This window comes from Malaya genurostris, chromosome 2, assembly GCF_030247185.1.
Source record: "Malaya genurostris strain Urasoe2022 chromosome 2, Malgen_1.1, whole genome shotgun sequence".
NCBI classification, from domain to species: Eukaryota; Metazoa; Arthropoda; class Insecta; order Diptera; family Culicidae; genus Malaya; species Malaya genurostris.
In genome coordinates this window covers 301527813-301546356 of record NC_080571.1, presented here as the reverse complement: position 1 = coordinate 301546356, position 18544 = coordinate 301527813, and the positions used below count along the sequence as shown (strand labels likewise).

The 18544-nt window shown below is 37.8% G+C and overlaps 1 protein-coding gene across 1 annotated transcript; it reads left to right on the top strand.

Moving 5' to 3' along the window:
- The first annotated feature begins 1022 nt into the window (after window positions 1-1022).
- On the top strand, window positions 1023-1744 carry LOC131427383 (probable zinc transporter protein DDB_G0282067). Its single transcript, XM_058590527.1, has one exon. The coding sequence runs from the start codon at window positions 1023-1025 to the stop codon at window positions 1722-1724; it is 702 nt and encodes a 233-aa protein (XP_058446510.1). The 3' UTR covers window positions 1725-1744.
- The last annotated feature ends 16800 nt before the right edge of the window (window positions 1745-18544 follow it).

The window sequence follows — 18544 nt, the reverse complement described above, 5'->3', positions numbered from 1 at the left end:
TACATATTGATTTTTAGAGTATTCTATAAAATCGCTTCGATTCGTATAATTTGAATAAAAATTCTATTGTCCAATAGACTAGATAACTAAAAACATTAATAAAACTACGAATGTCGAAATACTTTCCAAACATGTTTTTGGATCCAGGAACTTTGAAATAGCAACAGTCACAGTTATATAAAAATCGGTTATCTAGAAAAGAATAGTCACTCCAGGCATTTTTACTCAATGCAACCTTCAGTTTTTCATCGACGCTGGCTATCATGTGCCATTGAACTCGATTCGTAAAGATCGACAATTTATCTCGATCTAAAAAATCTCTACTGATTGATATGTGCGATTCTTGTGAATTGATTTTTGATATCTTTTGATACCAATTTGATGATAACTTGTAAAATTTTTTCACATGAGGATATAGTGTTAGCATGTTTGCATAAATATGAAAGCATTTTTGTTCTGGATTTGTTGTTACATTCCATTTGGGTTTGGTTTGGAAATGTTCGATTCTCCAAGTCACTGTGCATCTATCGAGAAGATTCTTTTGCCTTGGATTTTTTTTCCTGGAGGGTGTTCAGATCTTCACTAGCGTCGTTAGAAGCAAAAACATTCTTTTTCACAAGTTTGGCGAATCAGCAGACACAATTAGGTAATTCGACCATGACAGAACTGGGTACAAACAGCATCATTGAAAGATGAGCATACTCCGTGGAAAAGTTAGACCGTTGGCAAGTTTATTTGCGCTAGCACTGTAGCATCACCATCAGAAACTATCTAAACTGGCTCCATCACCGTTGGGAATCGACGAGCACCGGCTCAAGTCATCCGTTCGGAAGGCAACCATCGAACCAACCATTTGGCAACGAACGCCAGTAGGTAACGAAACGATTGAAAGATATTGGAAATTGTTCGCGGGTGTCAATTTCCTGCGCTGATTGGAGTGGGTGGGTGGGAATCGATATAAATAGTGATTGAGCTTGATTGAGCTAATGTAGTTTGGGCATTGTTTGATTGACGGTAGCGCGATGGTGGCTGGCAGGGTACTATTCTTGGTGGCAGTTGTCTGTTGTGTATTTTCACTCGTCCAGGGCAGACCAAACGAGAAGGAATGGAAGCACGGTGGCGGGAAGGATCATCATTCGGAGGAACACTCATCGCATGGTGAGAAGGGTGATAAAGGCTACAAGCAAGATGAGGAACATGAGGAAGGCAAGAAAGGCCATCATGATAAGGAAGGCCATAAGAAGGAATATCATGACGAAGGTGGACAGAAGAAAAAACATCACGATGAGGGGGGTTATCATAAAGAGAACAAAAAAGGTGAAAAAGGTGAAAAGGGGCATAAATTTGAGGAGAGCGGTAGCTTCAAAAAAGGACACTCAACGAAAGGCCATCACGAGATACACAAGCTAGATGAGTTCAAAAAAGAGAAAAAGTTCTTCGACGAAGATCATGATGAGGCATTCGACGAGAAATTCGGTGATTTCAAAGAGGAACACGGCTATAAAAAGGGAGGCCACGAGAAGAAAGGACATAAGAAATCTGGACATCATCACGATCACTATGGCAAAAAGGGACATAAAAAGAAGGGATCACATCATCACGACCACGTAGGTCACAAGAACGAGGACGGTCATGACGAACATTGGAGTCACAAGGAAGAATTTGCTAAAAAGGGTGGTAAGGATCATCACAAGAAATGGGGACACAAGAAAGGACACCATTAGGGTGGTTTTGGTGGCAGCTAACATACTTGGAAAAATATATGAATATGAAATAAGAAACAATCTTTCTTTTGTCAAATTCCTGTATGATTAAAGTAGTAGACTGTTATTTGGACCAATGTTTTGAAACTGAAATAACTTGAAGTATTTCGGTAGTTGAATGTGGCAAAAAAACACCGAAATACTAGTATCTGTGACTGGTGACATTAGTGGCGAAATAGTAAAAACAATTATATATAGTGAAACTGAATGGAATTAATTTTTTTTTTAAATCAATTTCAAAACGTTCTGAGTTCGCATTAGATGTGTAAGGCATTCGAAAATGCTACATAGTTGATGAACTATTTCTCAAGGTTAGTATTCATAATATCCATATATGTTAAAAAAAAACCATCTTCTATTCATCAAAGTGTCGCTATTTTACTACCTCATTTACATCGCTTCATCCAAAAGAACATGTAGATAAATATTTCTGGCTACAAGGAAAATTTACAATGCCATCCAGTACAGCTCATTCAAATTTTAGGTTCACTATTTTTCGAAGTCCGAAAATCAGTCAGTAGCATAACCATAATTTGGATGCGAAATATGTTGGAATTGCTGTGGTTCAAACTGTTGGTTCATATTAAGACGCTATAGATGTCTTCAAGTAGTGTACGAAAAACGCACCGACTTCGAATACGAAAGATAAACAGTAAAATAAAGAGGATAGATTTTTCGGAATAGTTAAATTTAGCTAAGATTTTTAGGATTTTTCATTGCTAAAGCATTCTAATGAGATGCCGAACCAAAAGTAAATTATTGTTGAAATAGAAACTGTTGTGTTTACTTTTGGAAAATTGGTCTAGAATTATTTAATACGACATACGACAACTATATACCAAATACACTGAGGTTTTTTTTTCTTACGCCGAGGATACGTACCGCACAAAAAAACCTCACAAAGAACAAACGCGTAAAAAATGCAAAAATGCAGAAAAATTTCGTTGTTGCTAAATGTTTTCAAATATTCATAACTCATCGAGATCTGGTGTTATTTCGACAAAAATTTGTTTGAAATAAAATCGGCTTTGGAACTTTTTTATAAAATTTTAGATTTCCGAAAACGAATATTTTTTATGCAAAATGTCTTAGAAATGCATGACACTACGAGATCTGATGTGATCTCGAAAAATATTTTTTTAACAGAGTTGTTAACTTAAAAAAAACTCGACATAACACCAAATCTCGACGCTTCATGCATTCCCAAGACAATTTGCATAACAAAGTATTCGTTTTTGGGGACCTAAAAATTTTCTGTGAAAAAAAACAGCGGACCTTCGGAAATCCGCGTAAAAAGGCCACGTGAAAAAATAAATTTGATACATAGATGATTCAAGACAGTAGAATGCTGAAGAACGCCTGAAGTCTTAAAATGTTCGAATCATTTAGTAAAATGCAAAACAGTCAACGAAGAAACATGCAGCAGCAATCAAAGCTTTGATAAAATAAAGAATCATGAAAGGAAAAAAAAAGGTACATTCAAGGTTTGAAGCAGAATGATTACATTTAAATTATTTCAAAGCTGGTAGTATACGACATAGGATTGAATAAAGGAATCACATGCTAAATTTATTATCGTATATAATCAGACTTACAAGTAGATTTACAATTTTCTCTACATACAATCATAAAGACTGTCCCAGAAAGTATGGACGCACTTTGATTTCGCTGTAAATAATTCACAAGTGTTAGATATTCAAATTTTATTCGATATACTGATAATATTAGACTACAACAACAGAATATTATTCTCAACATTTACTATTTAGCCATTGTAGACTAGCTGGCGCACCTTCTTGCGAACGTTCCTCATTAAATTCCGTACAGACTTCTTGGCGATAAGTTTAGACACTTTTTTCCAATCTTTTTCGAACTGTTGAATGGTTTCGGCTGCCGAGACATGATTACTAAGATGTGCCTTCGTTAATGCCCAAAATTCCGCAATTGGTCGAAGTTTTGGGCAATTTGGTGGATTCATGTCTTTTGGGATGTATACCATTCTACCGTTGATTTCGAGTAGTAGCAAGACGCAAGATCTGGCCAGAAGACAACATGATCCTTGTGGCTTCGAATCATGGGTAGAAGTCGTTTTTGTAAACATTCCTTGAGGTATATTTCGCTGTTCATTGAAGCAGTGGTGATGAAGGGTTTCGAAATCTTATCGCAGCTACAAATTGCATGCCAGACCATAACTTTCTTACCAATTTTTTCGACTTTAATTGATGTCTCGGACTGGTTTAACACTTGCTCTTCTCGCACCGTTTAATATTGTGGTCCCGGCAAGGATTTGTAATCGAGTTTCACGTAGGTTTCGCCGTCCATGATTATGCAGTTCAAATTTCCAGCAAAAAATCGTATTGTACAGCTTTCGAACCCTCGGTCTGATCGATGCTTCTTGTTTCGGGCTACGTTTTGGTTGTTTCTGCTTCTTATAGGTTCGAAGATTCAAACGTTCTTCAGCACGAAGAACATTTGACTTCGAAGTGCCGACTTTATTGGCCAAATCCCGAACTGAAACCTCCTTCTTTTGCTCGAACGCCTTCAGTATACGTTTATCCAACTGAGGGTTAGTAGGACTTTTTTCGAAGCGTTTTCGGTTTATCCTCAAACTTCCTGATTGCATTTCGCACGGCTATTTCACTTACTTCTACATTTTTGCTATCTTCCTCAGTGACAGTCCGCGTTCTGTGCACCATTTGAACACAATTTTTCGACGTTGTTCTGCTGAAAGTCCACGCATTTCGAAACAAGCTAAAGAAAACGAATAAACAACTGCACAAGTGGTTAGAGAAGAGTATAAAAAACAGGATGCAGTCATAAAAATTGACAGACTCTGAACCATTGCGAAATGGCAGCGGTTTTTGGTTGCGTTCATACGTTTTAGGACAGTGTTTAGAATGGTATGATGATGTACTATGGTAATAATCAAATCATATATATAATAGGGCTGAAATCTTAACAATTCAAATTTAATTCATATTGCAATAAATAACACATTTAAAAATCATTTCCTTAGCTGCAGATATTATTCAGCTGAATTTTACATCGAACTGGACACAAAATTTAATTTACGTGTTAATAGAAGTAATATTCGTTCAAAATCCATGCTACGGTATGCTTGGAGTTACATCATATGTAAGTTTCATTTTTTTTTTCTAAGTGTGTAGCCAAAAGTTTTATTTCACTTAGAAAACAATTAGATGAAATCAAAAATTATTAAACAATTTAAAATGAGTGAATAAATAGGAATAGAGTTAGGAAGCATGTAGTGCTAATACTCTCAAATAGCGTAATTATCCTACAGTAACCGTTAGCTGCGTCTAACGTATCAACTCTATAGGTCCTGGATGAAACCATAGAAAACACTTAACCTCTTCCTACTCTAAACAAAGGCTATAGCAGAGTAAGCATGTGAAATCCACCACAATCGAAAGGTCATAGACTGGAAACAATTTTCTCAAAGTTTCAACCCTTTAACTACCATATTGACGGAGCTAGGGTGGTTCTATTGATTTTTAGTTTCATTTGATTTTTTAAGCTCCTCCGAAAAATAAAAAAAAGGCATTATGGGAAAGGCTTACAATTTTTTCAAAATGTTTGAAGATGTATTTCTTCCATTGAAAAATACTTAAATATTTTGAAACATATTTCTTTCCTCTTCCAATTTTGCACCACCCTGGATTTTTTAGTGATAAATAAAAATTTTTTGAACATGTTAAAACGGTATGTTTTCATATTTTCAGAAAATGTGGACGACCATAATATTTGATTTTTTCTCAAAAAATAAATAACAGTCGACCATGTGTTCCCATCAAGTTCTGTTAGAAGGAAACGCGTTCTGTTAGAAGGAAGGCTGGTGCTACGATCCTACTGACATTACGAATCCTTCCTGGTCGGGGCTCGAACATACGACAGCTTGTTTTTAAGACGTCCAAAGAAGACTACAAAGAGTGAACCGGAGAAGTTTATTCTGAATGGTTTCGACGCGTTGGATGTCGAGTTAACAATATGAAGCCAAAACGACAGCACCATTTTCAAGAATTGCTCGAATAAGTTCATAATATATAGCTCCTGAATTATCACACATTTAAGATATGTCGTAATTTATGTTGTATTGAGCACTAGGCCATATGCTATGCGGAGAGGACAAGATCTTCCGCACTTTCGAGTAAACGAAACGAGTATTCTGATAGATACTGTAAACATTACGGTACACAAGCTCCACCTGGTAGAGTGATTATTTTTTAAATACATTTATGTTTTGCGCATAATTTATGTTTTGCATAGAAACTGATTCAGGACCACTACCTTTCCAGATAATCAAAATCGTTACGCGTAATCCAACTTTATGGTATTAAATGCAATATAATTTTGTTCATACTTTTTTCAATGCGGCTCTGGTGCGAAAATTCTCAACTAATTTTAATTATAATATCACAAACACAACAAACTCTACGAAGTCAGTACAGTTCTATACTATACTAAATTTATAAGAGTTTTCAAGAAATGTTGATGATTTGGGGCGATCGCTATAAAATAAAATTAAAAAAAAACTATACATATCAGGTTTTATGTACCTATCATTATATCTAGCGATACAAATAATCAAAACATTGATATTAGGTTCGAGTTTCACTCTCCCAAGTTCCTTAGATTTCAGATGACGATAGCTAATTCATGTTAATAATTTAGTAGCTTACCAGCGACTTCTAGAAAAACAGATTTCGATTTGTCTATCCTCCACCAATATATTGAAAAACTGATCGAAAACATCGCTGTCGAAAATTTTCAGTTACCGAAGACTACTTTGTAGATACAATACGAGCTGCTTAGTCAATCAAAGAAACCATCTGAATGAGTCAACATAAATTTCCAACCTTGAGATGAACACTAGCGCCACCAATTGGAGAATTTTCAGATACTGTTTACACTATTTGATCTGTTTTGAACTCCCGAACATTCTTTCCGAAAACATCAGCATAATATATCATCATTATGAATTTTCTATCGTCAAATTGTTAACCCACTAGCGCCATTCAGTGGACAGATTCTCAACTAACATGGTTTTCATAATGTATACCCTGACATTCCTAACAACTTTCCAACAAAAAACCGTTCTATATATTAAAGTTTTTTGATAAGAGCATAATTCTGATAATTAAAATTTGTATTCAAGCACATTAACTGGTTCCGAGTTAAAACATTTGCTGTTTGACAAACTTTGAATTCTCGCGTTCTTCAAAATACTATAATTTGCGAGCTCAAATCGTTTTGTCTGTGTTAAGCAAATAATTTATATCATGCATTTTTTAAAGCTCCCCTGGCGAAGCAGTTCTCCACTAATTGTCTGTCAAACTACACTAAATTGTTGGTCTAAGTATCCAAAAACAAGTTTGCCGAAGATTGTGTGGCTCTATCTGTCGACCGAAGCGAGATAACCGTTCACAGACAACAACGAATACCGGCAAAACCGAATCCGCGTTGTACGAGAACCCGCTGTATTATGCAAAGGTTGAAACTCATTTCCTCCTTTTCGTTACTTTAATTTCTAAGCCTTGCGCTTGAGTTGCATAAACTACTAGAACAAAGCACCATGCGTTTCCTTCTAACAGAACTTGATGGGGACGCATGGTTTTTAGAAAAAATCAAATATTGTGGTCGTCCACATTTTTTAAAAATATGAAAACATACCGCTTCGATATGTCCAAAAAATTGTTATCTATCACTAAAAAATCCAGGGTGGTGCAAAATTGGAAGAAGGAATTATTTTTTAATGGAAGGAATACATCTTCAGAAATTTTGAAAAAAATTGTAAACCATCCCCATAATGCCTTAAACATACATGATTTTTTTCCAAATTATTCGGAGGAGCGGTTTCTTCAAAAATCAAATAAAATAAAAATCAATAGAACCACCCTAGCTTCGTCAATATGGCAGTTAAAGGGTTGAAACTTTGAGAAAATTGTTTCCAGACGGAGAAGAATGAAAAAAAAAGCAAACTAAGAGATTTTTCTTTCATTCTGCCTCCGAATGAATTAGATTACACTAAGCGAACATAATAAGTAACAATTAGATCAATGTTCCAGATGATTACAATAATAGATTGAGAGTGCAATTTTATATATCATATTCTGTGATTTTTTTTTCAAATTGGTAAGATCAATACCAAAAATCTTATTTAAGCGTCGTCTCTCTAAGCAACCAAAAGTTCCACAGTGCCTGGAGAATATTCTCTTTGTTAGAGCTCTAAAATACGCGTATCACTTTTTGGCAACTTGAACTGAACGCATAGAAAAAGTTCTGAGGATACTTTCTCGCTGTTTAAAAACTGTATTAGAAACTGCTTCAAAGTTTGTTCTGTTTGCGTTTGCGTCGGGTGAACATTCAACTATGAGCAATTCCTTAAAAACGGACTCTTCAGAATGCTTTGCATGTTTCTTAAGCCAAATCTTTTTTACGAACTTTTGGTTACTTGGGCTAAATACTAATTGTAAATACCTATATCCTACTCTCCGAATGAACAACTCTAGAAGAGAAACTCTTTAATTAGAGATGAGAAGTATTTCACATTTTCACTTTAATTTTTTGTGATATTTCTTTTCGGGCTAAAGCAAATGTGTGTCAAATTCCGTTGATTGTAGGTTAAGTAATCAGAAAAATAATGGAGAGAAACGTTAACCACTCAGTCGTTTTACAATTCTGATGTACGAGAAGATAAATTCGAACAAATTTTGGGGCGAGACGAAGTTCGACGGGTCAGCTAGTTTCATATAAAAGGAAAAACTTTGCAGCATTCTTACAGTAAATCTTAAAAACCTCACAAAATAAATTTATGCTTGTGAAATTATTCTACTAAATACTCAAACGCTGATAAATTAAAGTACCGCGATATTACAAAAGAAAGTAGAAAATTTTATTTTCTGGTGCACACCAAGAAATTTAAGCTAACCAAATTACACCTGACTGATTCTTGTGGGGCGAAAGATTATAACATTTTTGATAAATTTATTCGATAAGCCATTTTAAAAGTTATTTCATTGAAACGAAAGATCAAAATTCACGCACTTGACGAGAGTAGCAGAAAGTTTTCGATGCCGCAAAGAGGTACGTGTGGCTCAAATGAAATCTCCATATGTAAATATGCAACCGGGCCAACTGCTGCAGAAAGCAATTTTGCGTCTGTTTCCATTTTCCGTTTGAATATCAAACGCATTGAAATTTCCTATCAGTACCGTACCACTTCGAGTCATAGTTTGATCTTCTGAAAGCTTCTCTGTGTAACTGCTGCCTCAAAAGAGTGTAAGAGTGAGCAGTACTTTGAATAACACATTTACGCTAACTAATGTGCTTCTTTTGCACCTTGCCACCGAGTTTGGGAAACTGAACGACACTCTTTTTGGCAAACGAGAAAATCATCGGCTTTAAGTGCATAACACCAAACGACAGATGTTCGGTATGATATATAATGGCGTTTTAATGTTTTATGGAAGTGTGAGATAGTGCTAGCTTGAAGGTTGTATATCTTCCCGGAACGGATCATTGACAACCCCTTCCTCGATGGATACATCCAAGGGGGTTGAAGTTTCTCACACACAAGCGTTTGCATGACATATAAGAGATATGAAATGTAGCCTACAGGTAGTAGATAACGAGGTCGAAAGGTGAATTCTCGGAATAAATCTTGTGCTAGATTTGGATTTATGCATAATGGATTTGTATTAACAAACACTCATGTAAAGGGGCACACTTACACACAAACGCATGTTTTCGGGAGAATTTGAAACACGTTGCTTGGGATGAGTTCGTTACTTACATTATCATGTCTGCTATGCTACGTTAGTTCAATTACTGTGGTGCCTAGTTTCCTAACGGTGATGCCAGTCGAATTTGGCATGCATTAGAAATGATAGTTTACCTACCAAACGATAAAATCAAAGTACTTACATAAATCTGTTGAAATGAAAACAAACATAAATCAATGAAAGAAGGAACTTTACTAAACAAACTTAAGTTCCTTGTGGAACCCGATGGTGCATAATAACCTCTTCGTCACTGATTAATTTCGTGTAGCATTTGGTAACGGGAGGCCCTTGGAATCGGCTCCACCCCAAAGCCAATATTCCTAACCGGAACCCATTTAGACTAATTGCAGCCTCCCGATGATGGTCGAATCGAGAATCTACCGTTGAACTTTCCTGCTTCGATAGACGGCACAAACACTCGACAGCTGCTGCCTCTCGAATGCGGCAAATAACCAAACACTGCATACACACTTTTGCCTAGATGTGGCGTTGGCATCCTAGCTTAAGATGAAGAGTAAGTTTTTTGGCAGCATCAAGATCGTCAATAGGAAATAATTGCCAAAGTTCAACTAGCAACGATTGGAAAACGAGCACCTTTTCAACAATTACGTGACTTTCGACTTCGGGAAAGTGCGCACATACACACAATTGGGCCCGAAATCTTCACGGCTGTTTCACTCCTGGTATGTGCGGCACATAGGAAGGAGATGCGACCAACGCAAGTCATAACTTATTTCCCTCCCAAACAGGACTTGGTTTCATGCCGACCCCGTCAGCCTGTTTGCTTGCAGGCAACGCTACAATATTCACTCAGAATTCGTCTTCCTGCCGACTGCGGTGATTTTCGTTCCTTCTTCTGGTGGAGAAGGTTTCCGAACTGCAAAACTTATAACAGATAATAATTTCTGCACGATCATAAATCCTTCAAGAGAACTTGTTGTTTTCTCAAAGCTGCTTGAAAGATCTGTGTTTGAGTAGCACGCAGAGAAGAACAATTTCTGTTATGGCTGTTTCACTGGCAAACGTCAACGACTTGTTCCTAGTGAGAAATCAATGCGAATATGAGGTTTTATTTTCTTCAACTCTGATTGTTTTGTAAAATCACTTCGCACTTTTATCACAAAGGATTTATTAAAAGCTAACGCGAAACGTTATCCTGAACTGAGCTTAAATCAAACCATGCACGGAACTAGCACAGTGCATTTGCTGTTCTATTCACGTTTTCTAAGACACTGGCTTGATTGGGAACTTATAGCTCTCACATGCTGGGAAATTGCACGGCACTAAGTCCAGAAAATAACCTGCCTGCAGTGAAGGCTTAGAGGATTTTATGGAAAGGAAAGGGCTTACACATTGTTAAAGAAAGATTCGCGTTTGTACATTTGGAAAACTGTTACTTCATTTTTGTTAGTTCATGGTAAGTTCGGCAACTTACTTCTTGGTTTGGTTTATAGTATAAAAAATTGATTTTGAGGATGTGTTTCAGCAGTTTTGTGTTGGACTTCTAGTGGATTGTGGAGACGACAGACGATAGACGACAGACGACAGACGACAGACGACAGACGACAGACGACAGACGACAGACGACAGACGACAGACGACAGACGACAGACGACAGACGACAGACGACAGACGACAGACGACAGACGACAGACGACAGACGACAGACGACAGACGACAGACGACAGACGACAGACGACAGACGACAGACGACAGACGACAGACGACAGACGACAGACGACAGACGACAGACGACAGACGACAGACGACAGACGACAGACGACAGACGACAGACGACAGACGACAGACGACAGACGGCAGACGACAGACGACAGACGTCGTGCGGTTGAAATTCTGCGTTTTCAGAATATCGCGTATTGAAAAAAGGGAGTGAAAATTAAGGTTTTGGACACTTGACTAAGTAAGAAGGGGATTACTATGCGAAAATTGGCGAAGCGATTTGGAAGTCATCATGCCATTGTCAAAACCATCATTAATAAGTTTGGGGAACACTATTCTTTGGATGAGCTACCAGGAAGAGACAGAAAATCCGATTCTTCCAACTCGAAACTGGATCAGAAAGTGGTATCTCTAATCATGAAGAATAAATCAATATCAATACCTGATTTGGCCAAAAAAGCAGGAAAGAGTGTCGGAATGATCCAGCGTATCAAAAGGCGAAATCACCTGAAGACCTACAAGAAGCAGAAAATCTCGAAACAAAGTGTAGAACAGAAGAAGCGAGATGGGGACGGGTATAGCGTGATGGGTAAGTCGATGCCTTTCACGCAGCCCGCCTGGGTTCGATTCCCAACCCTGCACATAGGGTCAGAAAGTTTTTCTGGCCCGAAGAGGCGAATGACATTAATGTTAAAGCCTCTATAATTGAAACAAAAAAAAAAAGAAGAAGCGAGCAACAAAAAAGGCCCGGAAATTGTATTCGCATCTTATGCAGTGTCCGGATGCATGTGTTTTGATGGGCGATGAGACTTATATAAAGGAGAACTCAAAACCCTTCCAGGTCCACAATATTTTACTGTCGTCGTAGAGGAGAATGTGAGTGATGCGGACAGGTCGATTCAAGTGGAGTAATTCGGTCGAAAGGTACTGGTATGGCAAGCAATATGTTCCTGTGGTTTGAAGTCTACTATTTTTTATACTACCGGAACTATAAATGCAGAAATCTATCGATCTGAGTGTCTCCAGAAGAGATTGCTGTTTTGGCCGGATTTAGCGTCGGCTTACTATGCCAATACCACTCTCAATTGGCCTGCGGAAAAGGGTATAAATTTCGTTGAGAAAAATATCAATCAACCAAATTGCCCTCAGCTTCGGCCCATATAACGTTACACGGCAATCATGAAGAGGGTTTTCAAAAAGACTGGTAAGGCAGCTGGGAACATGCAGGAGTTCAAAAAAAAATTGGTCTCAAGCGTCCAAAAAATGCGATAAAACACTTGTCCGGAACTTTATGAAGAGCGTTCGATCAAAAGTTCGAAAATTCGTGAAGGAATAACTTAAAATTCATCCGGTTTTCATTATGCCCAAGTTTAACCTCGTACAATAAAGGATCAATTTTTAGTTTGAATAAAATATCGTTTTTTATCATAATTTGAATGAAAAATTTGTGGATAGCTTATTTTCGATACACTCCTTATTCTGGGTGAATCATTCCAAATAAACCAATCCCCGTTCTGTAAAAAAAACTACTGTTCCTCAACCAGACACGCGTGACTCGAACCGAAAGAAAATCTTTTTAGACCAAACGCAATTCTTATGATTTTCCACCCAGCTAAGAAGTTTATCCAAATGGTTAGCCTTATCAGATATTTCGGCCTTGCATAATATTATTGCAACTTGTGAACGTTGCCATCGTCATATTAAGGGTGACACGAACACTTTCTCTAACATGTTTAATCTTGACTTCACGCATATTATTGATTAAAATATGCCTTTAATTATTATCGTTATTCACAATGGGTATCGATTTTTGCTAAATGCTCGTAACTATTTTCCTATTTTTACATATGAGTTCTAGCGAAAGGTATTTGTTTGCCGGCACCCCAACGTAACTTTTGACAGAAAGCAGATAGCGTCATTTCGACATATGTCATGTGTGTGTAATAGCAGAACGTTCTTTTTGTGCCGAATACCGAAGCAAACAGACGATTGTACTTTTTTCTGCGTTCAAAATAAATTTTAATTGCGTGAAAATCAACACAAAAGTTGTTTCTGGCTTTTGTTATAGTATCATACATTGAAGAGCATCAATCGGAAAGGTTAGTGGATTGAATATTTATGAGGTAAAATCGATCTATTTCGTGATTTAATACCGGATGCTATCAAAATTTTCGCAACCAAAGATTTGCTTTGTCATTTTAAAAATGTCTACCGATTTCGGTTACCGGCGCCCCATTTTTTTCGACAAATCTTGAAAAATTGTCAGTGATACGCAGGCTGCGTGGAAGACCATCCAAATCATCTACCACGAGAGCCAAGGCGAAGTCACCATCAGACAATGAAGACTTTTGTCCAAAGCGCTTCCAAAAAGAAGAAAAAAAATTGTTTTTTCTTTGAAATTTATTTAAATTTTTCCATTTTCAGTAAAATTTCTTGGGGTGCTGGCAGTCACGTACCCAGAGGGGGGGGGGCCAAGGGGCCCGGGCCCCTCCCGAAATCAAAAATAGATATATAATTATTTAGAAGGTCTCAGACAATAATGGAATACAATAACAGTTCCAGTGGAAAAGTTTAAATTGTATGTTAAAAACACTCGTAAAAGGCACACCGAGAATCAGCTACATAGGCAATCTTCAGTAACATTATTTTTTTATCTTTGGTCCCCTCCCGAAACGAAATTCTGGGTACGGGCCTGGGTGCTGGTAACCGAACAGTTAGCTCTGTTGTTAGCTAGGGTATTTAGCTTTCCATTGATGTATAGATGGCCGCATAATGTGCACTAAGTCAGAAATTATGAGCTTAAATTGAAAGGGTACCGGTAACCTAACACTTTCCCTTACTAAGTGCATTAGTAGTTTATGTTGATCATCATATGATCCACAATGGAAAAAATTTTTTAATTATACTTGGTATTATTTTAATTCTACTATCAAATACCTCGCATTTTTTCATGAGAAACAAGTTGCACTACGAACAGTGTCGCATAAATTATGGACTAACCTTTTGATCCAACGAATTTCTCATTTTCTTCAATATTCATTTGGGGAGAATGCGTAGGAAATATAAAACTTTTTAAATAACTAGAATATTATCTACATGGGTTACCAGTTCATTTAGCATTACATCGATGGTAGCAAACGACAGACGGAAGGGGCTAAGTCAGGGGAGTGTGTCGGGTGAGGCAAAATTTCTCAGCTGAGTTCAGAAATGATGTTCCTAACTGTTTTCGCTGTGTGTGAAGGGATGTTGCCGTGCTGAAATATGACTTTCTCATTTCCTGTGGAACATTTTGGTAGTTTTTTGAGCAATGCTTGATCCAATTTTATTATTTGCCGTCGGTAGCGATTAGTATTAATAGTATCCCCTGGTTTGAGATGCTTGTAGCCCAAAACATTTGCAGTTTTGCAGTTGATATCAATAGTTGGCCAGAGTCGACCCTTGTTTCTCTGCGCTTGGGATTCTCCAAATAAGTTTCTCTACTTTTGTTTCGATTTAAAGCAAAAATTGTTCTGTTTCTTGCCGGAAAAGCAAATTTTGCTCAATGTTTTTCACTGTTTGTCATTCAGTTCATGGGGAGCATATTTTTTCTCCTTGTGAATCATTTCCATGACGAGTAGATGATAAGAATTGGCTTGGTAACTATCGATTAACTTTTCCTTTGCGTTCTTTACCTGTCACAATGACATCTCTTCTTTTAAGGAGTAACATACAAAGTTTCGGATCTGAAAGTCCAATTCCTTAAATTGGATATTCTGCAAGTACATATTATCTAAAATAGCTTTGGGAAATTTCACCCGGAACGGAGTGCTAGATTTCAAAGGACATCAGTTCGACGCGCTTGTTCATCCATAGACATACCTTATGATCAAAACAGAACCGGAAATTTTATTTTTAGATTCCCGCGCTTGTCCAATCGGTAAACTTTTATTCTCTTAACGTTGGCAACACTTTTATACACATTCTGTCAAATTTCGACGTATATCGTACGATTAGTTTTTGTTTGGCGTCTGTACAAAGAAGTTGAAAAATTTTCGTATGGCGATTTTTATAATGGATGGTTTCGGCTCGCCTTCGAAACGCTATTTGGTCGATTGTTGTGCGGTGTCGACTTCATATTCATAGAGCCACACCTCATCACCAGTTATGATGCATTCGATGAATGTGGGGTCACTATCTGCGTTGGAAATCATCTCTTTGGTCACATCAACACGACGCTGTTTTTGAATGAAATTCAGCTTTTTTGGCACCAGCCGATAAGCGACGCGTTTCAAACCCAAAACATCAGTTAAAATGTGTTCGGCTGATCCATAAGAGATGCCCAACAACACAGCAATCTCTCTAATCGGTACAGAACGATTTTGCAACACGATTTGCTTCGCTGATTCAATGTTTTCTTCAGTAACAGATGTTGTTGGGCGGCCAGGGATCTCATCATGATCCAAGCTTGTACGACCACCTTTGAAGCGTTTATACCACTCGTATGCCTGTGTTTTTCCTAGACACGATTCACCAAAGGCCTTTTCTAACATTTTCAACGTTTCGGAACACTTAAATCCATTTGCAACAGAAAATTTCATGCACGCACGTTGTTCTAAATTTTCATCCATTATAAAAATCGCCACACGAAAATTTTTCAACTTCTTTGTAAAGACGCCAAACAAAAACTAATCGTACGATATGCGTCAAAATTTGACAGAATGTGTATAAAAGTGTTGCCAACGTTGAGAGAATAAAAGTTTACCGTTTGGACAAGCGCGGGAATTTTAAAATGAAAATACCGGTTCTTTTTTGATCATAAGGTATGACGAACGAAACTTTAAACGCTATTATCTTGAAGTAAGGTTTTTCGAAAAGTGCCGTTGTGGTGAACGATTTTCAACCGAGTTTCATAAATGAAGCAATAGTTTCCACAATGAACTAACTTCTGTTTGTAGAGACGTCTCTTGAGAAAATGCCACATTATTAGGTACCATACCTGGTAGTTTGAGCGTGTGTATAGCGTTCCAGTGTAGTATAAAAAGTGTCAAAAATTTCGTGATGAGAACAAAAACCATTTTCTCTAGTAAAACTGATTGCGTTGAGTTATTTTGTGATGCAAACAAACCAATTCTCTTGAATCAATTTGGCATTGGTGTTTATTTTTTCTACTCAATCACTGTGTAGGATATATGAATTATATGCGGTTTTCTCTGCATTAATAGAAATTTATTGTTTTATTTGTTTATCAACTACAACTGCTCGGCAGGTGCTGCAATGCAACTGGCACCCAGCTCGGGGGAATTCAGTATACTACCCTTGAACCGTCGACTCTGACTAAATAACGCCACATCGCTATCGAATAAATGTAATCTTCTGAACATAGGGAGATAGGGAGCGTTTTAGGGTTCATTTCGACACCCCCTACATCGCAAATTGACTAGGAAACAATGTTACCTTGCAGGAAAGTTGCGTCAATTTGGACTTTATTCAGCAAGCTTTTACGTACTGGTAGCGGAAATCAGCGCTATATTTTAGCGCATTTTATGAAGGCAATTATCATATCCTTTGTCATCATTTCGCACGATTTTACCTTCTGTTCCTTCGGTTTTCTCGTTAAAGCGACATCGGCAGTCCCGAGTAGAGCTACAAGAAAACCTGATGCCCATAATCAGTGTTAAAATGCTGCTTCTTTGGCTGCTTTTGTCATCGAGACCAACCAGTAAATGTTTTAGTTTAAACAACTGAGAAAAACGCAGTTTTCTGCAGTGAAACTTTTTCGGTTACGAGATTTTGGTTGAGTATGTGGGATCATGTCCAGTTAGATGATTCAATCCAAAAAAATCATTTGTACAAAGTCAAAAGGAGCAAACCTGCTGAATCGATTTACTGATGTTGACTACCATTTAAAAATGTTGATTGTTTTGCACTTATTTGTAGAGTTTTCAAAATATCTAGAGTCTACTATTACGACGCAGTGACATAAACTTCTAGTAACATTTGTTTACGATTATATTCACTATTTTTTCCACAAACAAACAAATTGGGAAATCTGATCCTGTGCAGCAAAACAAAACACACTCTTGCCTTATCTTCGGGTGAGCCCAGGAGTTTAGATTAATATCTACAACCACTGTTCGGAGAACGTCCTTGGTTTGGAAGCGAGGATTGTGTTTGCTCTGTGGAAAACTGCCAACGCTTGTTGATTTCTCAGTAGCTCAGCCTGTCAAACGTTCGTGTGCTGATTCGCCATAAAAACAACCTGTTTTTTTACATTCATATGGGTGCGGATGAAGAAGCAGCAGAAATCATGGTGGTAAACAACAACACGTGTTTGGATTAAAAGTTTCGCGAAATAGGGTTGATGTTACACACGGTATTACAGACTGTTTGAACATTGCGGGATCGAAACAATAGGCTAAAGTGCACAATCGAGACGGTGGCAATTTCGAAGAAATCACGAAACTAAAAGTCTTTTCTTGGATTTAATTACCTCAAACTATTCTATTAAACCATACATTATGCAACATATGTCACATTCAAAGATTGAAAATGGCAGAGGATTAGTCAACGCTTTCGAATCAGAAGTGAAATATGCATACATGTTCGAGTATCACTCTGGCCGCACTTGCTTTCGATACCGACCGCATTGTGCCGTCTGCCACTACCACCGAATGCAAATATATGTCTAGCGGTTACGTAAATAAATTATAAACTCATTTTCACTCTTCCCATGTTTCCGTTTTCCAACCGCAGCCACCAGTGCAACCTGTGCTGCTGACTTTCACAGTAATTGAGCAATAAAGTGCGCCTGGTTCTTATACTACTGTGCCACTCAGCAGAAGAAGAGCAGTGCCAACTTTTAGCGACTAATGCTGTGCATTGCCATTTAGCACCACTTAGCATGGGGCCGGCTGGAGTTACTCAAAATGCACCCAATCCGGCATAATTCTGTGTCCCACGCGTTGCCATCGGGCCATAAACTTCGCCGATTCCCATACACACCACAGCAGACGATTCCGTACCAATCCGAAAGTGTACCGTCTCTCATTTGCCGCAGCAGCCAAAGTAACCAGTGCCATGAATCAAACGGATTAAATTTTCTCCTCCGGCAAATGGCCATTCGTGTGACTGCTCGGTCTGAACAGGGTTTACGGTAAGACTACCACAGCAGAACCGCAAAATTATTGATTCAGTTATGATTTAGTGCATTAATGATGGTAGGGTGGTGTGCTGGACACTTTATAGCATTCTATTCCCGGACACATGCGAGCAGTCCTTGTTTTTCTTTTCATTTAAAGTTGCATGAGTTACCAGTACAGT